Below are 22,716 nucleotides of genomic sequence, written 5' to 3' on the forward strand. Positions count from 1 at the left end.
GAATCTATATTTTCGGTATCTATTTTTCGGAATCTATATTTTCGGTATATAAAACAAATAATAACTGCTTGACATTCGGGTCACAGTTAAAGGTCCAGTTTACCTTTGGGAGCAGCGATTTCAAAAATTTTCAAGATATCATATTTGATGCATATGTGTAGGTCTGTTGTATCATAAAACATCCTACCATATGAAATATTTGCAATAAAACCTAAAATATAAGGAGATATCAGGGTTTTTCTCAATAAACCGTAACTGTATACGGTTTAGTCTGGAAAATTTTTTATTATAACTATTGTTCACATTTTGTGTATTTAACAACACTTAACATCGATTATACGGATTCAAATTTTGACAGTGGTTGTTTCTATCCCTAACTCACATTTTAGAACTATTTTATAGCACTAATGCTTTCATCTGCAAATGGTAAATTATGCCTTTAAAATTATGGGCCCTCGGTGATGTGAAAACCGTAACCATGCCCTCAGCTTCGCTTCGGGCATAGTTACGGTTTTCACATCACCTTGGGCCCATAATTTTAACTGTGCCCTCATAAGCAGTCATTATTTGTATACTAGCGCGCGCAATCTCAGTGTAACCAAACCAAATAATAACATAATAATAATAATATGGACTGGCCTTGAGGGGGATACGACATATATTGCCTGAACTAGAATTGTATTGCCCGAGTCGAAGACAAGGGCAATACAATCCTAGTGAGGGCAATTAATGTCGTATCCCCCGAAAGTAGACAGTCCATATTATCATTATTATCCATTTCAGGCATCTTGAGCAGCAAAATTAGTCATTACAATGTAAATTTTAACAATTTTCCACTCGGCGCCAGCTCGAGTTCTACACCACACTGCACGCTGCATCTCTATACACAGCTAAGGTACGCGGCGCGCGTCTAACAGCTAAATCACACAGGTGCAGGGATCGTCCCCTATTTTTTTATTCCCCCTGTCGCGAAACTTGGGTATACGGCGCGCGTAGAAACAGCAAGGCTCACACAGTGACTATAACAGCGATCGTCGTTTAGTTTTACGTGTTAACCTATGGGACTCCGCGAGAAACTGTCAACTACAGCAAATTTTCCTCACTGGGCCTAGCTCAAGTGCCGGAATGCTATATTCCCCTCGTTTTTAAAACGCAAATCCCATAGGCGTTTGTCAAAGCGGGGAATATGGAAAACTTGCTATAACAACCAAAGACGCTTAACTAATACGCATATTAAGTTGCGCGCTTATGAGTGTCATACTTACCAAAGATAGTAGAGATATAAGATACGAAGGCGCGCGATAACAATGGACACAAAATGGCTACCCTAAATGACGATACAAAAGAGAGCTAAGTTCAAACTCAGTACACCTAGGAACATCACTCATTTCCAAAGGTAATGGTGTTTTTATTATCTTAAAAAGATTTAAAAATTATAGTCGTAGCTTTTTTTCGATTAAAGGGATTATTTTGAAGAACGAGATTTTAGAGTAATAAGGATTATTTCGTGGAGGTAAAAATTTGGCAACAACATGATCTCACAATCAAGAACGCTTGATAAACAACAACAACATCTTCAAAGACAGCGCGTCTCAGGCAAAGACACACATCACCTGAGACGCGCTGTCCCTGAAGCCGCTGCTGTTGTATCAAGCGTCAAGGCAGCGCGTCTCAGGTGACGTGCGTAATACGCTTGAAGACCGCGCGCTGTCCATTTGTTTTGTACAGGATTAGCGCGCACTTTCGTGTCTTATTAGTTAAGCGTCTTTGATACTTACGTCATAATAGAGAAGACGTCACACTGAGATTGCGCGCGCAGCACAAAGGATCATGAGACAATAATAACAATAATAATAGAAGCGTCATAATGGCAATGAGGTGATACAGTGGGTGATTTTAAATTCGGTGCTAGTGCTAGTGCTATCTCAGCACTAGCACTGGCGATAAAACCGAACTTGAAATCACGTCGGTGTTGGGAGTTGACCTCAAAGTTATGACGTATTTCCGGTAGTTGGTGCTGGGCTCGGTGTTGAATGTCGTCTGCTGAACCGAGCTCCGCCGTTTTTGTTAGCGATTTACGTGCTTTTTCCCGTGCAAAGTCTACTGAGTATGCTAATGCAGTGGTTGCCCACGTAACGTACACGAACACTCCAGACATGGCTATATAAATCTGTGCCTGGGAGCAAAATTAAGATACTTGTATTTTGGGGAATGGATGAAATTTGTGGCATTTTCTTCCTTACTATATGTCTTGAACTAAGCAGTTTTGGCTACATCTTTTAATATTTGACTGTAGTCAAGCGCCATCACTTTTTTTTTCGTCGCGCAATTTCCGCGGAGCTCGCGGTGCTGTGATACCAACACCTAGTGCTGGTGATCGATAATTTTGATCGGTATCGCCTCGTTAATCTGACCGTCGGTGTTGGAGCTCGATTTAACGCTGTTAAAATGCTAGCACTAGCACTAGCACTAGCACCGAACAATCTGTCATGTGCTTGTACGCATTACATAGAGCGAAGAGAGAGAAGAGCAAGAAATACGAAAGAAGGGAATGAGGAGAAAAGGAAATAAAAAAAAGAAAGAGAAGGGGTGAGGAAAATGCCACATGTGGTACATTTACTAGTAACACATCAAGACTACGTAAGTTGTCCAGTACTAGTAAAATAAATTGAAGACCTCTACAAGGGTGAAATTATCAATAGTGGAATTTTGTAAGGAACGTATGGAGAGCGTCTACACCGTGATCATGTACGATGTTACAAAACTGGAAGTACCTTACAGTGACATTGATGATATAACGTCCATGACAGAATTCATCTTGAAAGACAATTACTTTGAGTTTGATGGAAAACACTACGTTCAACGAAAAGGAACCGCCAAGAGCGATGGGATACAATATGCCAAGTATTTCGTTTGATTTTGATAAAATTTGGTAAGACGGAATTTGAGATATCAATTTTGTTAAGTAGGATCATTAGCGCAAGTCTGGGCTGGGAGTTAAATTCTACTTGTTCGACATACAGCACCGGCTCCATTGATTCCCTGAATATGCCGTCGCGTCACGTTGGCGCCAGTGTACGCTAACATATACATGGCAGTCCTGGAAGAAGATTTCCTCTCTAAATGCACTCTCAAACCGTCAATGTATCTTAGATACATCGACGACATTTTCATAATCAGTGAAAAAGACCTTGCAGCATTTCACGAGGCATTTAACAAACACAATCGTCACATCCAGTTCACAATGGAGAGCTCCAGAGAGAAAATCCACTTCCTGGATGTCAACGTATCTAAGAATGGATCATGAGACAATAATAACAATAATAATAGAAGCGTCATAAGGGCAATGAAGTGATAAAATCTGAAAATGTCAATGGATTTTCACAGTGATATTAACAGTGAGGTGTTAATATCCTACTAGCGCGCAATCTCAGTGTAACCAAAACAATAGATAACAAATATTGTATTCCACATACTATGAATCTTGCTATAGGATTGGTCAAGAGCTGATCACGTGATAAAGCGTAGTTTTGCCCATCACATCACCTGAGAAGAAAAGTTCGTTACACCCTATAATTAAACCTGTCGATAATATTATTGATGCGCTTACTAAAAAGGAACACATAATTGGAGTTATTATGGATCTTAGTAAAGCCTTTGACACTATCGATCATGACATTTTATTTGAAAAATTATATAATTATGGCGTGAGAGGGATTACTCTGTCGTGGTTCATAAGTTATCTAAGTTATCGAAAACAATATGTTGCATTTAAATCCAGTCACTCAACATATTCTAACGTGTCATGTGGTGCTCCCTGTGCTTTCGGCAAGAAATACTACACAAGTCAATTTACTGAAGTAAACATTCATGCGGTATCAAAATAAAATTATCATACTTATATGCATTTCATGACTTTACGGAGGTACCTTCTTAAAAGGGCATTTTACAGGTTTTTTATTTTTTTATATGTTGTTCTTTTAATTCTGAAAGACCCAGCGGTGCAAACAGAATCAAAATTTCATTTCGATTTAGCCCGTAATTTCATGTTAAAAATTGAACTTTTTGGGTGAGAATTATGCTAATGAGCTGACGAGACCAGATGTCGTGACGTCACAGGTGCTTCGTGTGTGCTCGCTTGAAAAGAATGTTCGTGATTTTAATTTTTCAACTTCTGCGGAACAGTCCCGTGTACGTATTGTTAAATTTATGAAATTATCAATCACGAATATAAAAATTAGTAACGACGACGAAAATCTGAAATTCTTGACGTAATTTTAATTGTATCATTAAAGGTATTGATTTTCTTGAGCAGATGAAATACTAGTATATCAATTGAATCGTTGATGAGAGACGACTTGATGATCGCCTTCACGTTAAAAGCCTTTCATTGTTGACTCGAATTAATATGCATATGCGGAATTCCGCGGTTAGTTACGTTACATTTAAACGAATTAAAAACATGTTCATCCTTCCCTGGTTTATGATATAAAAAAGAATGAATACAATCTAATGAATATTGGAATTGCTATGGCAACTAAAAGGGCTGGTTAGTAACGTTACGAAAAAAGGACATGACAAAAAAATCAACGTCTTGTAACAAAAAGTGTGCAAAAATGCAAGTTACTTCAAACAAACTGCTGCATTAATTTCAATTATGTCATCATGGCAAATGTTCACGAAAATATTTTTAGCACTTCGACTGAAAATTTATTAGCTAGACCCCCAAAAGCATGGTTAGTAACGTTACGGTTAGTAACGTTACATTTTTCCGGAATGATTCCGCAGGTCATTTCACGCTTTTGTAATTGACAAAATGTCACATGACTTCTGGAGTATTTAATTGTATTCATCTTTTACCCCTTGGCAAAACTTTGAGGAAAAAACATCCATGGCATAAATTGATGCCTAAATTAAAGAGTAAGATAAAGAGGCACATTTCTTTTATCCATGTCGTGTCCAACTAACTGCGGAATTGCCCAATGGTGTCCATTTTCCTAAACGTATTATGCCAACTATTTACTGTAGGTTAGAGATAGCGAGTTACCACGCGACACTTCAAGGGACTTCTGAAGTAATTCTGGACCAGGCGAATTCGAAGACCACTATGTCAGAAGCCATTGGAAAGGGAATTATCAGAATAAGTCGTGAAGCACATCGCCTACTTCCCAAGGTTAGTGCTAAGATTTGTAAATGATGAATAACATAAGTTATCATAATTAAGCAATGACTATGTCCTCTCGCTTATACGTGGCGATACATCTCCAGTATTTACCAGACAAGTAAATAATCATCAACTGCAAGTATAGGAAGACTTGGAAGGATGAGGGGGAGAGGGTTGAGTATTGTAGGCCTACAAACTTGTTTTTAAATAAGTAGTCTCGTGTCAACACCATCACATGTCCACGCAAGCTTTTAATCACATAAGACCCACATACTGTCAATCACTGATAATAACCTTTTTCTTTTTACAAAAGTATCTCTTCTCGTATAAAGAACGATCCCACATTTTATGAAAAGTTGAAGAGTTCGCAAAAACCCGATAAGTCCATATTTGCCAAATGGAGATATTTGATATTAAAGGTCAAGAAAAATAAAGAGAATAATAAGAAAATTTTTGCTTCTTTTGACCATAACTTCAATAATGTACCTTTGTATGTAGTGACCAATCATTTAAAAGGTATTATTTTGTACTTTACGACAGAGACCGTACTTCAAAATCTTCAGAAATGGACTTATTGGTTTTTGCGAACAAACTCTTCAGTTGTAAATATGTAAATATGTAAATATATCAGTGCTTCTGTAAATATTGCAAATACCTTATATAATTCATATTGTTGAGGGGACTTGCCTCGTCTAGCCTGCTCGCTAAAAAACAGTGTTCTTTAAAAGGATGATATAATTTTGGTTAGGGGGCTGCAAGTTTCCAACATTTTTTGGGTGTGTGTTTGTGAGATAATGATAAACTTCTTATGAAATATGAAAGAAGATGTCATTCTTGGAGGAATTCAAATTTTATTTGATGAAAATCAGTCGTGAAATTAACGAGATATCAAAAAAGCGATCCTACTAAAATGCAGACGACAATCCACGACTTTCATTGTTTTTGGAAATCTCTGTCATTTCAAAACCGATTTTCATCCAATAAATTTTCAGTTCCTCTTAGAGTTATTATGCACTTTAACATTTCATAAAGTGATTTTTAAGTATCTCATAAAAAGTGAAATTCTGAATCTTCACTGTTGACTATTTTGACTATATTGACAATGTTTATCATGCTATTGTTTGCTAAATAAATTCCATTTCATTTCATTTCAAACATACACGCTCATTACGCGTCGGGTATTCTAAATCATATCACAGTTAATAATATAGTGTGTAAGGCTTTCAGGTAGATAAACACTGGATGCTAGTCTAAGCTATGTAAAAAATCGTACCACGGAGTACGACTTTTTTCCCTTCAAAAACCTACATTATTCTTGTGCATAATATTTTCATCATTCTGCATTCGACAGTGGCGTTATCCCACTTGAATAATGAAAAAATTGCAAGCGGTCGCGGAGCAAGTGTTTTCCTAGAGAAAAACCTTTTTGAGTGAAGATAAAAGGGAAATATATGTATTGTTCATGATGATATTTCCAGAATGGATAATATTGTTGAATCACTATTTTTAGAAATTTACATCCCAGGAATGAGGAATATTGTGGTAGGCATTATGTACAGACCTCCCAACTCCAATATCAAGGATTTTTTTTTTTAACTTACGTTTCAGATTTGGTAAAATCCCCAGTTTTCAAAAACAAGGATTGTTTCTTCCTTGGCTACTTCAATATCGACTTACTTGAGTCGGAAAATGGCACTATTGCTCATGATTTTCTTCAAACATTTTTGTCCTCTTCTTTTCTTCCGCTTGTTTCGAAACCAACGCGTGTCACTGATCACTCTGCTGCCCTGATCGATTTGTTTTGTAATACCCTACCCCTTACTGATCATTCCTACATAATTCTTTCAGATATGACTGATCATTATCCAATTATGACTTTTTTTTTGCTCTTAAAACCTCAGTTAATAATGTTACATCTTTTTCATCTCCTTTGTTAAGTCGTAGAGTTTCGTCTGAAAAGTTAGCTAGTCTTGATGCGGTTCTCGAAAATGCTGATTGGTCAAGAGTATTTGAAAGTGATGATATTAATTTGTCTTTTGATTATTTCATGGAAACATTGAATTATCATTTCGATAATGTAATTCCAAAAAAAAAAAAAAATAAACAAGATTACAAAAAGACACCTAGGTTACCGTAGATTTCAAAGTCAATTCTTCGTTCGATTAACAGGCAAAATCGATTGTATTATAGATACAAATTGGAAAAAAAAAGAGCAATCAAAACATAAATACACTTCATATAAAAATACTTTAATTATGATTTTAAACAATTGCAAAGATACAAGTTTGATATGAAAAATAATTGGAATGTTTTAAAGCAAGCTATGAATGTTTCGAGTAAAAATTCAGCTGTTGATGATATTAAGTTGAACGATGAAACGTTGAACGATGAAACAGGGTTACTCTCAGTGACCCTGTTCACATTGCAAATGTTTTCACTTCTTATTTTTCAAAGATAGGTGAAAATTACGCCCGAAATATCCCTGTGTCGGAGCATCATTTTACTGAATATTTTGGTCAGCGTAATTCCAATTCTGTTTATTTTACTCCAACCAATAGACATGAGGTTATTAATATTGTATCTTCCTTTAAGAACAAGAGCAGTTCTGGTTATTATGATATAGATAATTCTATTCTTAAAGGTGTTATATGTTCAGTTGCTGATCCACCTGTTCATATTTTTAATTTGTCAATTTCTAACGGTGTGTTTCCTGATAAGATAAAACTGGCCAAAGAAATTCCATTATTTAAGAAGGGTGATAAATCCGATGTCAGTAATTATCGTCTAATTTCATTATTATCATCGTTGTCCAAAGTTTTAGAGAAACTCATTTATAAGAGATTTATTAGTTTTTTGAAGTTGCACAATATTTTTACTAATTCGCAATTCGGTTTTCGAAAGAAGCATAGTACAACTCATGCTCTTTTATATTTCATTGATAAAGTAGCTCATGCAATTGATAATCACTCTCATTTAATTAGTATTTTCTTGGACTTCTCCGAGGCCTTCGACACTGTTGGTCACGATATTCTACTCCACAAGTTATCACATTACGGAATACGTGGGAAGGCCTTGGAGTGATTCAAGAGTTACTTAGGAAATAGAAGACAATTTGTTAAGAGTCACTATTATTTATTGCTTTTATTAATGATTTTTACCAGGCATCTGAAGTACTTTCCTTTATCCATTTTGCTGACGATACCAATGTATTTTTTGCCCACAATGATGTTAATTTTTTTTTTGTTCAAAAAGTCAATACTAAATTACAAAAAGTGAGTGATTGGGTAAGAGCCAATAAATTATCGTTGAATGCCCCAAAAACGAAATATATGATTTTCAGTAATACTGTTGACACTGTGAGTACAGCTATAGTTTTGAATGGTTTTCATTTAGAAAGAGTTTCACATTTTAAATTCCTTGGAATTATTGTTGATTTGTTGATTATATATCCAACACAATCTCGCGTAATATAGGCGTTATAAATAGAATGAAATTGTATATTCCACAAAAATCATTACTTCTGTTATATTCCTCATTGATATTGCCTTATCTCAATTATGGTGTTTTAGTTTGGGGCAACACTCATAAGAACCTACTGGATAGAGTGTCCCTTCTACAAAAGAAAGCTCTCCGTGTCATCTGTTATTCTTCCATACCTTCCCACTCAAATTTGTTATTTGCCTCTAATAGCTGTTAAAAGTTAAAGATTTGTTTTTATTTAATTTGGGGCAATTTATGTACATGTACAGCAACAACTCACTCCCGTCCATTTTCGATTCTGTGTTTCAAAGAAATCAGTCATTCCATGAGTATCCCACTCGACGCTCCAATGAATTTCATTTACCTCTTTTACGAACGATTTTTGCTAAGAACACACTTATTTATACTGGCCTAACTTTTTTCAAAATACACCGTAATGATATAAAAATGCCCGCTTGATATATTCATTTAAAAGAAGATTAAAGTCTTTTTGATGCAATCTTATGATCCCAAAGAGTTGAATTAGCCTGTTGGCTTATTTTAATTCCTTTTTCAAGAACTTGGATTACAAATAATATACTGTCACGTGTTTTCTCGTCCCTGTTGTCCTGAGACACTTACAGAGTAGACTTGATTTTATTTATATTACTTCTGCATCTATTTCTCTCTCCTTCCCTATATTTCCGTATCCTTTTCACGCATCCCATTATTTTTTCGATAAATTCTGTCGAGGATCGCTGGATCTGTTTTGCCTTTCTGTCCGTTGTATTGCCTCCCTGTTATGTTAGTCTTGTCTCGTTCTGTCTTGTCTTTTAGTCCCCCTTATTAGTTTCGTCGTCCCAGTCTCGTTTAATATTCATTCGCCTGTGTATGTGTGTCTGTTTGATACTCTTTCTTCTTCCAGACTTTTTTTCTGACTTTATTCTCAGCCTTTTCCCCCTTTTTGCATCTGTTCATTTTCTATTGACATTCTGTACTTGAGGGGCCCACATTCCACAAGCATTGTCTCTTTAGTGGGTCCCTTCATTTTTCGATGTTTTGCATATTGTTAAATCGTCTTTATCACTTCAGTCAGTTTTCATTACAACGTATTTGTTACCCCAAGGTACCACAATTATATTCTTCTCAATTTACTTTCTTTTGATTATGCAACCTTATTTTCTGTTACCAAAGAAAGTGAAATGCTTTTGTTCTTTTCGAAAAATGAAATAAAGTTTGAATTGAATTGAAAAAAAAATACTTCGGTCACATTTTCCGAGTTTTCGTGAATCCCTCTTTTTAAAGGCAAATGATTAAAAGTACGCCCTCGACGTGCTCAACACTATAATATCATGTTTCATAATGGACAGTTGGGTATACTTTCCTGCATGAGGAAGCTTTTACATTTCTAGAATTGAAATTGTACGATCTGGTGCACACGCTTGGTGGATTTTCTTTCTACCAGAAGGTAAGACGATAAAGAGTATGACGATACGACGATACACAGACTAAATTCATCCTTTTCTTCGTGTTGAAAAAAAAAAATCTTGTTCAAGGCAAGGGGGACCATTCTCACCAGCCGGGGGAGGGGGGGGGGGGGGGGGGGTGGGGGGGGGGGAGGAGGAGTCGCGTCGATCCCCTCACCCTAGATACGAGACTGTCATAAAACATCCGAACTGTATATTTTTATCATGTCTAACTTCTCTGTAGGGGCACACTACCACATCATCAAGATTATAAACTGCAGCGTCTTCCGTTTAGACTTTAACTAATACTGTCTGGGTTTTTATATCCCCTATGCATCTGAAAATAGGATAATCGCGATACAACATCCACGTCCATAGTACTCTAACATATACGTATTTTTGACAATACAATAAGCTAGTTCGGAGTTATAGCTCATGGGCATTATGGTACGAATGACCTTTTTTTTTTCTCAGTCGGTAGGAGGTACTTCATTCGTTTTCAGAGCGACACAATGCATAGGCTTTACGCAAGAATTTATGGGGTTCACCAGTCCTGCTAAACAAGAAAAAATGAACTTGCGTAGACCAGATGAACAGAATGATCTGTCAATCAACACTTGGGAAAACTTCCATTTCATAGACTTTTTTTTTTTTTTTGGGGGGGGGGGCATTGACTGTATTACCAATCTCTTTAATCAATATTGCCAAATACCACTTTTTCTATCAGATGGATGTGCTGGCAAGCAGCATTTGTAAGGATTGCATGGATAATCCCAGTGAATTTAAAGGGCATTCCCGACCATTTTCATAATTTCACATCCTGTAGTAGGACATAAATCATCAGTTCCATGTATAGATTTGTAGAATTTATTGTGCTCATTTAGCAGAGAGACCAATACTCTAAAAAACCCAAAGCAAACTACACTGAATAAAGATCATGACATAGGAGCGTCACGTATTTCAGAAATGTAGCAGTACAATTATTGCATTACAATACCACATGCTCAACAAGTTCACATGTGTAGAACTTATGCATGCTTTCTTCTTTTTTTCTGCTTCCTTGAGTCCCTACTCCTGCATTATTGATGTGAGGCTGCGATGTCATCATCCTTGTTCATTGTGATTTCTATATGTTGAAAACACTCCTGTTCCTCATCCCAGTCATTATAAAATTTCTGAAACTCTGCACCCAGTGTAACTAATTTGTAGTTGTTGATATGTAAAAGTCTGAAAATCATCCGAAGGTCTCCTTTAAAACCAACATGCCTGTCAGTACAAATTTATGACCTTTTTTCTGCTCATGCGCAAAGTGGAACTGCTAACTGGCTCATTGTACTTCAGTCTTTGGGTGCTCGTCAATAGATGGCGCGATTCTAAGGCTCCACTTGCTGGACCCACAGAACTCTGAGTTCAGTTGCTGGACCCACTGATCTCTAGGCGATATATCCTGTAGTACAGTGGTGTGGACCACGGTTTGGTTGTTGATGTGGTGTTTTGCCGCGACCTGTTGGGTAAAAAATGCTGACTGTCATGCACGCTTGGCTGTCTCAGAAATTCAAGATAAAGACTGGATTTAATACCGAAAACACAAAAACATTCAATAGAATTTACAGCAGAATGAAAATATGTTGGCCTTATCTAATTGTCTACTTACGTTGCGTTCTTTTGAACTACACAAATCCTTTTACCTATTTCTGTGCTTGGCTTTTGGAAATTAAACGTGACATAACCTGTGTATCATTTGACAGCCTGGAACCTAGAGGATAAACATACATCACCGAAATAACGCAAATTTCAAAGAGAATCACCGTTTGTCAAAGTTATCGGGCTTGTGTGGTGATATGGTCATACATTACGATGGACTTTAACAAATAAATGGAATTAAAATGACGTGATCAGATATGTCTAAGAACGATGCCGACTCATCATGTTTATGCCTTTCTTAGAAAAATCCCCTTCCAGCAGACAATGCCATAAAATCATGTGCTGTGGTAGGAAACAGTGGTATACTCCTGAAAAGTGGATGTGGAAAGGAAATTGACTCACACGACTTTGTAATCAGGTGAGTGTGTTTAGTACATTTGTTTCGCCTCAAGATCACTTACCTGAAGGTAACTAAATTAGTTCAGTATGCAGCTGATAAACTGTCACCTACTTTCTCCTCCCTATTGCCCTAATACTCTTACACGGCGAGGATTCGACTCTTTGTACCTATTTCTGTATATTGAGAGTCCTTGTCGTTTTCACTCGTTCCGTTATTTTTTCCCCATATACAAGCCTACTACAGTCACGGATTCCTGGATCTGTTGTACTGTTTTGTCCGTTATGTTGCCTTACTGTCATGTTAGTCTTGTCTTATTCTGCCTTGTCTCTTAGTCTTCCTTTATTAGTTGCATTGTTGTTCCAGTCTAACTTCATGTTGATTCGCTTGTGTGTATTTATGTGTGTTTGTTACTTCGTCTTCTCAGTGGGCTTCCAGACTTTTTTTCAGACCTTTTGCTTCGTCTTGAGCATTAACTTATTTTTCTGTTGATGTTCTTTACCTGAGGGGCCCGCATTCTACAAGCTTTGTCTTCTTATTGGGTCTATTTTCGCTGTTTATTATTTTTTTTTGTATCGTTATTTGATTTTCATCACTTCAGTTTTCGTGACAATGTATACTTACAATGAGGTTCCCCATTATTGTATACTCTATTCAGTTTGCTTTGTTTTGCTTATGAAAACTTATTTTCTCTTATCAAAGGAAGTCTATATTCTCGTCGAAAAGTGAAATAAAAATATGAATTACATTGAATTGAATTGACTACAACCTATCATCCTTTGTTGTTAGTATCTACACCCCCTCAAAAAAGTCCTGCAAGTCCAATTTGATGTATCATAATAATTTCTCTTAAAACTACATCATTTCATTCAAATGTGACGTCATATGAAAGCCTGATTAATTTTCTTTACAACGACAACTCACTTGTTTACATTATGCATTCCTGGAATGCACAGTACAACTGAGTATGAGGAAAGGCCAAATGTGAAATGTTGCAAAATAGAGCAAACGTGTTATGACAAACAGTGTAATTCCCATTTGCTTTGTCGTTTCAGGGAAGGAATGTGCTTCAAAAGAATACATTGTGAGATTATCATCAGATTCCAGGCTTTATCCATGAATTAAAAACTGCAGTAGTATCTGCGTATTAAAACTAAACATAAAAATTGACCAAACAGTCATCTAATGTCTAGGAGATGGGATTTTTTGAAAGTGCTTTCATTTCAGCATTGCTTATTCCAGTGGCCTTTTTCATCAAAATTGCATATAGCCGAATTTTCACTTTTCACTTTTGATCTGTCCCCATACTCAGCTGTTTGGCACATTCCAAGAACACCCAATCATACCAAGTGAGGAGTCATTTTAAAGATAATTAATCAGGCTTTCTTATGATGTCATATTCAATGAAAATAACGCCGGTATAAGAGAAATATAATGTATCAAACTTTAATTGCAGAACTTATTTTGAGGAGTTTATATACACAAGTTTCCATGTCCTATGCAATTTATCGAATGGATCACCTCCAAATAACATTTAAAAATTCGTACGCTATAAACATCCAAGTGACCCCCTTAAAAGTCCACTCATTTAGCGTGCGATTATAAGCTAAAATAATGCGTATTAGCATTTTATCCAATGACATGCAAGTAAAGAATAGATAAATGGCAATGTGCTAAAACATGAAATATCTCACAATTTTCACTCTCTCTTTCATGTCGATACATGTACCATATTTACTATGTTTATCATTTCTTTGACATAGTCTTTCAAATTGAGAACTCGATTAAAGTGGGAACTTTAAATTTGTGGTACGTTATTATGTTTTAATATTGAAGGTGCAATCTAGCAAAGACTGACACTTTCCAACAAGACGCTGGTACTCTTAGTAATTTGACGACTATGAATCCTAGCATTTTACTTCGGAAAGAGTAAGTGATTGTGAAAGACATTTCATTTTCTCCCAGGTATACAATGAAGGATACATGATAATAAGTCTATCGAAAATGTTAAAGTCGATCTACCTGTTGAGACATCGCACATTTTACATGAATATTACGAAGGATATTGATGGATATGACGAAACGTCAAATTTGTTTGACTCTCCAATGACGAATCATATATAATGTAATGAATATGGTCACCGTGAGAGCATTTGGGCAGGACTACCGGGGGCCAAAACACGTTTCAATCATCCCAAGTACAGCAATCCAGGCAAATTGCTGATTGATACTTGTTTAGGTAAAAACGTTATACTTAATAATTACTTATAGGAGGATCCTACCATTTGATTCGTGACAAACAAGGGGCATGTAAACGAAGGTTACATCAAGGCCATAATCCTAAAATCTCAAGTGAGAGGCAAACTCTTATCCTTATCGTGTAAGAAGGTACTTTTTCGTTACTGAATGATTTCGAACTATAAGTTCAATAAGGTTATAATTATGTTTGTGGAAAAGCAAAGGATACTGAATTTATGTAAAAAAAATAGCAATACGTATATCGAGAGATAGATACAACGTATAATTTTTGTTATAGCTGTTCAGTGTTGGGCCAACTATATTGTTTACCGACTACAACTTCCATGGTTCAATGTTACCTATGTGTATGATTGCAAAAAAAAAAAAATAAATAAATATATACATATTTATATAAAAGATACATTGCAGGGAAACATGGAAGTTATGCTCCATCTTGTGGACGTGCTTTCCAATGTCTTTTGTCAATCATAATTTTACTACTACAAACAATGATTGACTTATGGTGTCATTGGCAGAATCTTGGTTTTTTGAAGGGTTTTTGTGTGGCCCTACAGCTGTACGTATTAGCATGAAGAAAATAACAATATCGCTGCAAAATATGGCATATATTTAGAGTTGGATATTTTGGCAGCGTATTTGGTATTACATGTAGGCATATGAATCACTATAGATCGGTTTGCTAGCAGAAATTGTCGTATGTATGGTCATTTGATGATAGTCTGTATCATTTACCAAAAGAAGAAAGAGAAGAAAAGGTTTCCTTATTGGGAGCATGGATTTGTTATTCAGAAAATAAAACGGGTGAATTGATTGATCAATCAATAAATGAATAAAGTGTTGACTTCATGAATGTAACTGTTACATCATTGAATCTTGGAAAGAATTTCGGGATGAAAGCGCAGATATGACTCCTTACCGCGCGACTTATTGCATTACAGTCCTGGAGGCATTTCATGAAGCGTTCTGGTAGGATATCTTTCTGACAAACTGTTACAAGCTACTGAAATCCTTGCATCTGATTGGCTAAGAGCAAATTTGTTGGACAAAACGCTTCATGAATATGCCCCCTGGGATGCGCATGTATAAATTGTAGAAGCAATTTTTCGCTCGCGACCCGACTGTTTAGCAAAGGGCTGTGAAACAGTGCAAAAATGATAATTTGGCAAATTTACATGGAATTATTTGGAATGGATGCGTGCCAAGTTATCAAAAATAAAATCATACATGCATTTATAATTATGTTAACATAATAAACAAAGGTCGAATTATTCAATGATTTCGGTTACTCCTGCTAGTATAGTTATCAAATTCTCTGGCTTGTTTAATATTCTGAATGTATCTGTGTTTTCCCCCCAAGGTATTCCAATGTTTTTAGAAACAAAAATGCAAAGAAGAGATTAAGAGACGACCTGTCAAAGTTCGGAGGATTCATTTTCGTACCAGGCGACAGTCAGAACAGCTTAAATGAATTCATAAAGATACATAAAGTCATGGATGGTATCAGCACGCCAGTGGTTGTGCCTGGAAACCCGCATCACTTGCGCAATGCGATCAAATTCTGGGTTGACCGAGCATTAAAACGACGGTTGTCAACAGGTAGGTCGAGTATTTATGTTTATCACACTTCCCCCAAATCATGAATTGTGCATGAATAGTAATTATCTACAGTTTCGAGACAACAGTGGCGGATCCGGGGGGGGGGGGGGGGGAATGCGCACCGGGCGCGTGGTCCCCCTTAATAATTTTGTTTTTTGTTTTATGAAAGAAAGAAAGAAGAGTATGCATGATATCGCACGATGATCTTTGTCAGATGATTATAGTGAAACCCGTAAGGAGAAAAATAATGTGCACTCAAGAGTTTATTTGTTTTTTTTTTTTGCTTGTCAGCCGATTAAATGAAGTTAAACGAAAGAGCTAGAAAAAGTATTGTGTGATTGTATCAACAAAATAGAGGATAATTAATGAGGACTAGCTACAAGCACCAGACAAAATTCCTACGCAGGCAAACTTACACTAAGAAACGTGTGAGTGGACATGCAAGATTGTGCATGATGAGTGGGAAAGGGACCTCTAGTGGCTTGTATCTCTACAATTACTGTCCTTTATATTTCAATATCTTTCACAGGCTTGTATATGACGACGCTTGCTGTCCAGATGTGTCAAGACATATCCCTTTTCGGGTTTTGGCCTTTTCCACATCGTTTTTATCATGGACTGAAGGTTCCGGTACCATACCATTACTTTGACAATATGACCAGCTCAGATGCCTTGAAGATTCATGCGATGGACGACGAATTTAATATCCTTTTGCAGCTGCACAGCATGGGCGTTCTCCGGATCCGCCTCGGTAGTTGTGAATGAAGAGAAGTGCTGACAAGAGAAAACTATTCCCTATCTAGACCAGCAAGACCATTGACATCAGACTTGTCTGCAAGGGCAGAGGATGACATCTCTAATACATCGTCAGAAAATTCTTCCATGTCGATATTCTTCAACTTTCGTGTAATGATGTGTTTACATTGTAGTAACTTGCCTTGTGTGATCAAAATACAGACAACTGCTGCAGACTGCTGCATGATCAGACTGGAGAGGCTATCATGGATTGAGATGTCAGATATAATACATGTAGTCAGCATTATTCCTATACCCTATCATGAGAGCCAGATTATGGCTAGATGAATGACACTGTGTCGGCTCAGTCTGATGAATACGTAAATCCATTTGAACGCATTATCTCAGTGAAGGACTCAGCATAACTATTTCCCAGATAGGCCTTTGTCAATGCAAATTAAAATATCCAGTGACAAAGAGTGCTTGATGGGAGGCAAAGAGTTTCTTAATCCTCACAAGGAACTGAAGGTAGTGACTTATTTTTCTGGTTTTGAAGGTGGTCTGTAGATAATACTCGGCCCCAAAACATGGTTGGAGACGCCCGATAGCCAAACAGTACATGTATTCAAATGATGTGAACAGAAAACGACCAATCGGGATAATGGTGAATCCTATGTGCTACAGGACCCTTATTTCACCTCCCTGGTCGGATACTAGCAAGCGGGTAATCATCTTTACTATAGAATCTGTCAACCATGTTTCTGTCACTGCTGCATCATTATCGAAGATTTTCTCAGAAAGTATAAAACTCGCAAAAAACTGTTACCTTGCCTCTAGCTTTCAGAGACCTGGCATTCAATAAAGAAAACTTGATCGACAGAGTTTGAAAATCTACTGCTGCACGGGGAAACTGGCTGAAAGTGATGGTACTTCGATGACTTCACAGGAAGCTGAAAATACGTTGCTGATGATGGTTGACGACACGTTATCCTGACTTTAATCTAGTAGTTATCTCAGCGAACTTTTCAAGTCCCCCCAAATACTGTTGTCACCTTAACGAAACAGACATTTTACCGAGTTACAACAGGGTGATAAAAGGTAAAATGGGTAATACATTGTACCGAGTGGTTTTAATCGGCTCCAGCGTTGCGAACGTGAGTAATAACAGTAATACTTAAAGAATATTCTTTTGGTGAGGTGTTTCCTACCCAAACCCCTTTATCATAAATAAGAAGTTACAACTCCAAATACATTTTGTAGGGGAACTTACATAGTCTGCATTTATTCAACTATCAAAGGACAACTGTAATGATGTATGTTTTCCCCCTTTTGTCGTAAAAGCTATGTAGGCCTACTAATATCTGTCTTTTTGTCTTGATGACATTCAGGGGAGATGGCATCTGTTGGTCATATCAGTTATTTCATGCTCAAACCGGAATACCTGATCAACCTGAAATAAACATAACATTTGTGTGTGTGTGTGTGTGTGTGTTTCCCCCCTTTTTTTTCAACTCCGATATGATTTAGCGGTATGCCCCAGTGCAACATTCAATCCTGAATGTCGGGCTGTATTTTGCTTCTTCATTTTTTACTCCTTTCAGGAGTAGATATAATGCACAACCTAAACATATTTCACAAATATGTCTTTGTGTCACATATTATAATGCGTGCAGCATTTAATGAAATTTAGCATGGGGAAATTCAAGTAAGGAAGAAAAAAGCTTTTCATCTCCGAAAACTAAATGGTTGCAGACTTGTACTTGATTGATTTATGTGTTGTATTATGTTAATATGTATTACAAAATTAAAGCGCTGAAAGTAGGCGATTTCAGTCTTCTGTCTTTATGTTTAAATGCGCAAAACAATCTCTACTCTTACTTTTGTAAATTCCTTTTAATACTGTGTTTAACATCGGTTTCCATTTTCATTCAACTTGTCATTCTGAGGATATTCACTTTAACAACATGAGAATACTCTCGGATTAAAAAAAAACAAAAAAAATCATTTTAATGAATATTTAACAGTTTCTGCTTCTCTGTTTTTATGCCTCCGATGCGAAATGTCCCCAATGTCGCCGTCCTTACGTTTGTCCTTCCGTCCGTAAGCAATTTTGTGGACAGCGTTACTAGAAAACCGTGTGAGGTATCCTTATGAAACTTGGCAGGTATGTGCACGAGTGGACGCAGTTGTGCCTATCATTTTTTTTTTGGTAAAGATGCTGAAGGTCAAAGGTCATGATCAAATATTCAAAATTTCACTGTATTTCCCCGTATCTTTGCAATGCCTGAAGGTATTTTTTTGAAAATTATTGAATACATGTACTACCCAATAAAGATTATCTACAGTTTCGGGTCTTGAGATCAAAGGTAAAAGGCAAATGAAAAATAATGTTAAAATTTCTCTTTTTTGCACCATATCTCGGAAATGGTTCAAGGTATCTTCATGGAACTTCGAAAATATGCATGTACTGACTGGCAGTGATTGTCTAGGGAATTTGGGGATTATGGAGTTGCAGATCAAGGTCAACTCTTCAAAAATTCACCTTTTCCCCTCTTACTTATGCAATGCCTGCAGGATTTTTCATGAAAACTTGGTGTATACACATATTACCCAATAAAGATTCCCTTTGATTTTTTTTTTCAAGAAGGTCAAAAGGTCAAAGGTTAAGTTAAAATGATAAATGTCACTTCTTCCTCCATATCTCGGAATTGGCTTAAGGTATCATCATGAAACTTAGTACATATTTATGCATGTTTCGCCTGAGAGTGATTCTCTTAGGAATATTAAGGCCATAGTGTCAAATGTCACGGGTCAAGGGCCAGGTTAAAATGCTAATAATTTACTATCAAATACTGAAATTGCACTTTTTCTCCATAATCAACATATTACCTAATGGATAAACTAATAAAAGGGTCAAGATTCAAGTAAAATCCGCTAATCTCCAAATACCTGCTCTCTTAGACAATCTAGCCATTCTAGGAAAGTGAACATTTAACAATTTTTTTCACAAGCATAACATATTTTAATATTTTGCCAATTATGTGAAATTGTCCTCACACATTGTCAAGACGTACTACAGGCCTATTAGGAGAATCATTCATTATGACGGAAGCATACCAGTCGCCATAGCGACATTTGTAGTCTTATTAAGCTTAATAGATGTAATGAAGAAGACGTTAAGGGGGCATTCCTGATGATTTTCATAATTTCACTTCATGTAGTACATAAATCGACAGTTCCATGTACAGATTTGTGGAATTTATTGTGGTCCCTCAGAAGAGAAACCAATAGTCTGAAAAATCTTAAACAAATTACACTGAACAGCGCTAAAGACAGAGAAGCCTCACATATTTCAGAAGTGTAGCAATGTACATGTATTTCCATTACAACACCGCTTGCTTAACAAGTTCTCCTGTGTAAAATTTATAGGTGCCTTCTTCTTTTCTGCTTCCTTGAGCCCCAACTCATGCATTCTTATGGTGAGGCTGCCATGTCATCATCTCTGTTCATTCCAATTTGTTATAGATTTAAAAAACATTCTTATTTCTCATCCAAATCACTATGAATTCTGAAGCTCTGTACTCGGTATAACCATGGAGCTACTACATGGTATAACTAATTTATAGTTGTTCAAATGTGAAAGTCTGAAAAATCATCTGCAGGTCTCCTTTAATGCTTGAATACAACCATGAACGGTCTATTTGAATTTCAAGACCCGACTGTGGTTCCTCTTCTCGTTGGTCTTAAAAAAACAACAACAACAAACAAACAAACCAACAAACACATGGACAATGGCATTAATATCACTTCGCAAAGTCCAATATTCTTAGCAATTTCATTTCATTTCATTTCATTGCGTTTCATTTCATTTCATTCCATTTCATTTCTTTATTTAAAGATAATATAAAGTTTTGGTATACCTCAAAATTTTCCCTGAATTTCCTTGTCTTAGTTCGTGTTTCAGGTTAAAGTACCTTTCATATAACTAACACTGTGAGACTTACTCGCCCAATGTGCTCTCATGTCTTAGTAATCATGCGATAATGGTTTCGTACCAGAGCCGCCGCCGTATGGCGGCAAGGTAGTACACGTAATGTACGAAACCATTTTGCATGATAACTGCGACCAGCAGCGTGCAGCCCCATACGCATGCAGTAGCTAACTGCGACCAGCAGCCCCATACGCATAGCGTAAAGGGGCTTCGCATTGTAGCATTCAAGATCATGATAGATTTAGTATCGCGGGTAAATATCAACTTAAAATCCAAAAATTTCTTCAATTTGAAGACTTACCAATTAAGTTGAAGTATTGAAAACAGGCTTCGGGCAACGTTTGGTTCTGCCAATAGTCCCTTTCTGTTCGAATTGATGACTGAATGTGACTCGGTCGAGAGGACCTTGGGAGAGCTACATACACCGAATACTACGGCCAGCGCATGCGCACACAAACATCTTATCCGTTCATGGATTTGAAATTTGTGCGAATGTTTGATGTGCATTGGACAGCACAAAGTTGTGCAGTGTTCTTTCAAATTATGCAATGGCATGTCAACATCATTGTGCTATTCATTTACTGACACCTCTGCCTTTATGCATAATTTATGCACTTTTTGGATACTGTCGCCTGAAGTAATCGCTTGTTCTACGAAACTGTATTCATTTTATCAAGCAAGATTTTCTATTAAACACACCTTTCTTCTTTGTAATATTTGTTTGTTTATTGCCTATTTTGTTATTTGTATCAAGATACTATATTGTCATGTGTTATTAGGAAATGAATGTAATTAAGTACAAACTAGAGAAGCACTCTGAGAGCGCAGACCTCCGCCAAGCATGCTGCCCATTTCCACCCTCACTGATCTTGTTCTTCCACACAGAGATCAGTGATTTCCACCCATACGTACTGCATTGTGGACTGAAAGCCGCCCGATTTCCCAATAAATAGAAGCCTTTGTTACGTCATAAACCCTCAGCTGCACGGCGCGCCTCGCCCTAGCAGAAACCAAAGACGCTTAAAAGAAAACTGTACTGACATTTTCTAATTGTCTGATAATTCTAATCTACATTTTTGATGCCTACTACTGGAAAGAGAGGATTGTAAAACCCAGGATAATCCTGTAATGATTTTTTGAAAAAAATGAAAACGAGCAAGCCATGGAACGATCCACACAATTTGGCCTACGTCACAGGTGCTCTTGGTGCACAACTCCGACATTAGCAAGACGAACTACATAATGCCAATTTACTGATGAAATCTCACACGAAGTACTGCAAAAGCTGTTATTTAGTATAATTGCAATATGGAGCTATAATAAACATGGTAAACAATATCTATTTATCTTTAAAAGCAATCTCTTCAACAGCTTTTTATTTAGATAAAACTTATGGGGAAATTCCAGATATGCAAAATGAAATTGGCATCGTTATCCGAACGTGCTGCCCATACAAGACTGTGTGTAAGTAACGTTACGCATTGATGATCATGATTGAGCGATGGTTCGCCAGTTCAAACTATCTAACGTAGATGAGGGCTGAGTGAATCTAAATCCAAATGTAGATAGACTCTCTTCAACGGCACGCACGATTTACGCTTAGTAAGATGAAAACGGTACCCAGTACACATAACTAGGACTAGGACTACTGAGCAGTCAAGGAGTAGGTTCTACGTGGCAGTCCAAGTTTTGATGAGTAGGCCCTACACTCACTCACCGTCGACATTGCAGCTGTAGGCCTACGTGCACAGTGCTAATAAGGCAAAGCGTAACGTTATAGTATACATACCCCTGCTGCCAGAACTTGAAGAAAGTCCAGACGAAAGTCCAGACTCCAGATCTAGATCTGGACCCTTGTCCTGCAGGCACTGTTGTTCCTGTGCTGGATTTTTCAGGTAAGGTATCTGCTTTATGGATTTCCCATGTTTTGTAGTCGAGTAAATCTCATAGTGGTGTTATTTACACCAAGGACTAATGTTAGATCTAACAGTTTGTTTCAGTAGGC

At 36.9% G+C, this 22,716-nt stretch overlaps 1 protein-coding gene across 1 annotated transcript in view; it reads left to right on the forward strand.

The window, feature by feature from the left end:
* The window catches only part of LOC140236455 (alpha-N-acetylneuraminide alpha-2,8-sialyltransferase-like), a 63,969-nt gene extending 45,642 nt beyond the window's left edge, over window positions 1–18,327 (forward strand). Inside the window, 6 exon segments of the mRNA XM_072316380.1 lie at window positions 5,029–5,173; window positions 12,036–12,151; window positions 13,967–14,059; window positions 15,747–15,985; window positions 16,515–16,891; window positions 18,322–18,327. Coding sequence (XP_072172481.1) covers window positions 5,029–5,173; window positions 12,036–12,151; window positions 13,967–14,059; window positions 15,747–15,985; window positions 16,515–16,891; window positions 18,322–18,327 — 976 coding nt within the window.
* Window positions 18,328–22,716: the final 4,389 nt, after the last annotated feature.

Source organism: Diadema setosum, chromosome 13, assembly GCF_964275005.1.
Source record: "Diadema setosum chromosome 13, eeDiaSeto1, whole genome shotgun sequence".
NCBI classification, from domain to species: Eukaryota; Metazoa; Echinodermata; class Echinoidea; order Diadematoida; family Diadematidae; genus Diadema; species Diadema setosum.